This window comes from Propithecus coquereli, unplaced genomic scaffold (assembly GCF_000956105.1).
Source record: "Propithecus coquereli isolate 6110/MARCELLA unplaced genomic scaffold, Pcoq_1.0 Scaffold44, whole genome shotgun sequence".
In the NCBI taxonomy this organism is placed as follows: Eukaryota; Metazoa; Chordata; class Mammalia; order Primates; family Indriidae; genus Propithecus; species Propithecus coquereli.
In genome coordinates this window covers 11,955,385-11,957,799 of record NW_012150174.1, presented here as the reverse complement: position 1 = coordinate 11,957,799, position 2,415 = coordinate 11,955,385, and the positions used below count along the sequence as shown (strand labels likewise).

The 2,415-nt window shown below is 40.0% G+C and overlaps 1 protein-coding gene across 1 annotated transcript; it reads left to right on the top strand.

The window, feature by feature from the left end:
* Nucleotides 1–432: 432 nt before the first annotated feature.
* LOC105818262 (olfactory receptor 481-like) lies at nucleotides 433–1,386 on the top strand. Its single transcript, XM_012654198.1, has one exon. It carries the CDS (start codon nucleotides 433–435, stop codon nucleotides 1,384–1,386), a length of 954 nt encoding a protein of 317 aa, XP_012509652.1.
* The last annotated feature ends 1,029 nt before the right edge of the window (nucleotides 1,387–2,415 follow it).

Genomic DNA, 2,415 nt, shown 5'->3' with positions numbered 1-2,415 from the left:
GGGGGCTGGGGAGTGTGGTCTCTAATGTGCCTGGGAAATAGAGATAAATTGGACAGTGCTAAACAGTAGCATAAAGTCAGTTACTTTGACCATTCTGGTTTTCATCAGGTTCTCAAAATATTATCACTGTAAGTGTTCATTGAACAACCAGAGTTGATCAAATGACACAAATGTGAGTGCTAGCCATGTTCAGATCTGAGTCATCAGTCCCTTTGAATCTGGCTTTAGGATAATGGACATTAATATTCTCAAATTATGCTTAATGCAACATGTTTATAAATATTTTGTGAAGTGTAAGCATTAGAGAAAAGTGATATCTACATTTTGATGTTTACTAGGCTGAATGTTGAAATAAATGTATTAATTATGAGATCATTTGATTTATTCTGATATCCACTGGGTTTTATTTTAATAGGCACCATTTCAAGAGAGATGGAGACTGGAAATGGCACAATGGTGACAGAGTTCATTATTTTGGGGTTGACAGAGGATCCTACTCTTTGTTCAGTTTTCTTTGTGGTCTTTCTAGGAATCTATGTTGTTACCATATTGGGCAATATCAGCATAATGGTGTTAATCCGAGGAAGCCCTCAGCTCCACACCCCTATGTACTTCTTCCTCAGCCATTTGGCCTTTGTGGACATCAGCTATTCCACATCAGTCACACCTATCATGATTGTGAGTTTCCTGAGGGAGAGAACTGCTATCCCTGTTGCTGGCTGCATAGCCCAGCTTGGCTCCGATGTTGTCTTTGGGACGGCTGAGTGCTTCCTGCTGGCCGCCATGGCCTATGATCGCTATGTGGCCATCTGCTCCCCACTTCTCTACTCCACACACATGTCTCCCAGGCTCTGCATCATCTTGTTGGTTGCTTCCTATGTGGGTGGGTGTGTGAATTCTTTGTCATTTATTGGCTGCTTATTGAGCTTGACTTTCTGTGGACCAAATAAAATCAACCATTTCTTTTGTGACCTCCCACCACTAGTGAAGCTTTCTTGCACCCATATTTATATTGCTGAATTATCTCCTGCCATCTCATCTGGGTCAATCATTGTAATTACACTGTTTATCATGGTTTTTTCATATGTGTTCATCCTCCATTCGATCCTGAAGATGCGCTCTACCCAGGGAAGGCACAAGGCCTTCTCCACCTGCACCTCCCACCTCACGGCGGTCACTCTGTTTTATGGGACAGCTGCATTTGTTTATGTTATACCAAAGTCAAGCCACTCAGATGATCATATTAAAGTGGTGTCTGTGTTCTACACAGTAATAATCCCCATGCTGAACCCTCTGATCTACAGTCTGAGGAACAAGGAGGTGAAAGAGACCATGAGAAAATTGATGGCGAGAACACATTCCTCATTTGAAAGAAATCCAATGTGAGTTCAGAAATTCTAAAACAATAGTTTTGGGAACATATGTGGTGGATGTTTACATTGTCCATTAGCCTTATTTTTTGTGAAGAACTATCCCAAGTATACAATGCAAGTATGTTGATTAATGTCCACTTTATAATTATATAGAGTCACAAAATAAAATATATCATTTTCATAAAAATCTACTGGGTTCAAGTTAAATGTGTATACTTTATGGGTTATGATACCTGGAGTACATAGTTCCCCTTTTTCTCCCCTCTGCCCATTATTTAGGGAGTCTATGATTAGAGAGTGTGTTTTTTTATTCAGTTAAGTAATATATCTTTTTTAAATGTCATGTTATAACTTAGCAGCTTGGAAAGAATCATGTATTTAGTGGACATGAAATTGACGATAGTATCAACATCCCAGATCACTTTTCTGAAAGACCTGGCCTCTTTTACACAGCATTATCCTAATCTTTGGAAATAGTGATGCTGACATCTTGGGAAAGATTTATTCCCATCTGATCTAAACTAGACCAAAAGAATTTGTTTCACAATTTTGCCACCTGGAGACTCAATCCAGGTAACACAGAAGGAACTCTGAGGGCTTATCAGACAAGCCTTTGAGTAGTAGGGAAGTCTCCCAATTGGTCCTGGTGGGGAGAGGTCTGGGAACAGTGGAGCTTGCTTTCAGCAAGCCAGCTGGTATTTCCGGGGCATAAAATTATTGACTGAGACACCCAGGCTGATGCAGGCCTGGAATACGGCTGTCATGGTTCTCTGTAATGTCTCTCAAGAAGGTCTTCATTGCCACCATTTCTGTCACTTCCTTATTTTATGTACCCAAATCAATGTTCCTGGAAAATAAGCTGGTGAAAGTATAACTCTTTGCAAATAGTCAGGGATACAAAGACAAGCTATGGAAGGAAGTAGTGTAAAGAATTCCTGGACACTCAGCACTCAGGTAGATGAAATTATTTATCTACAGTTTGAAAGGATGATACCCTAGAATTCAGGAGTAGACACCAGTTTTTATAATGAAATAATTAGGC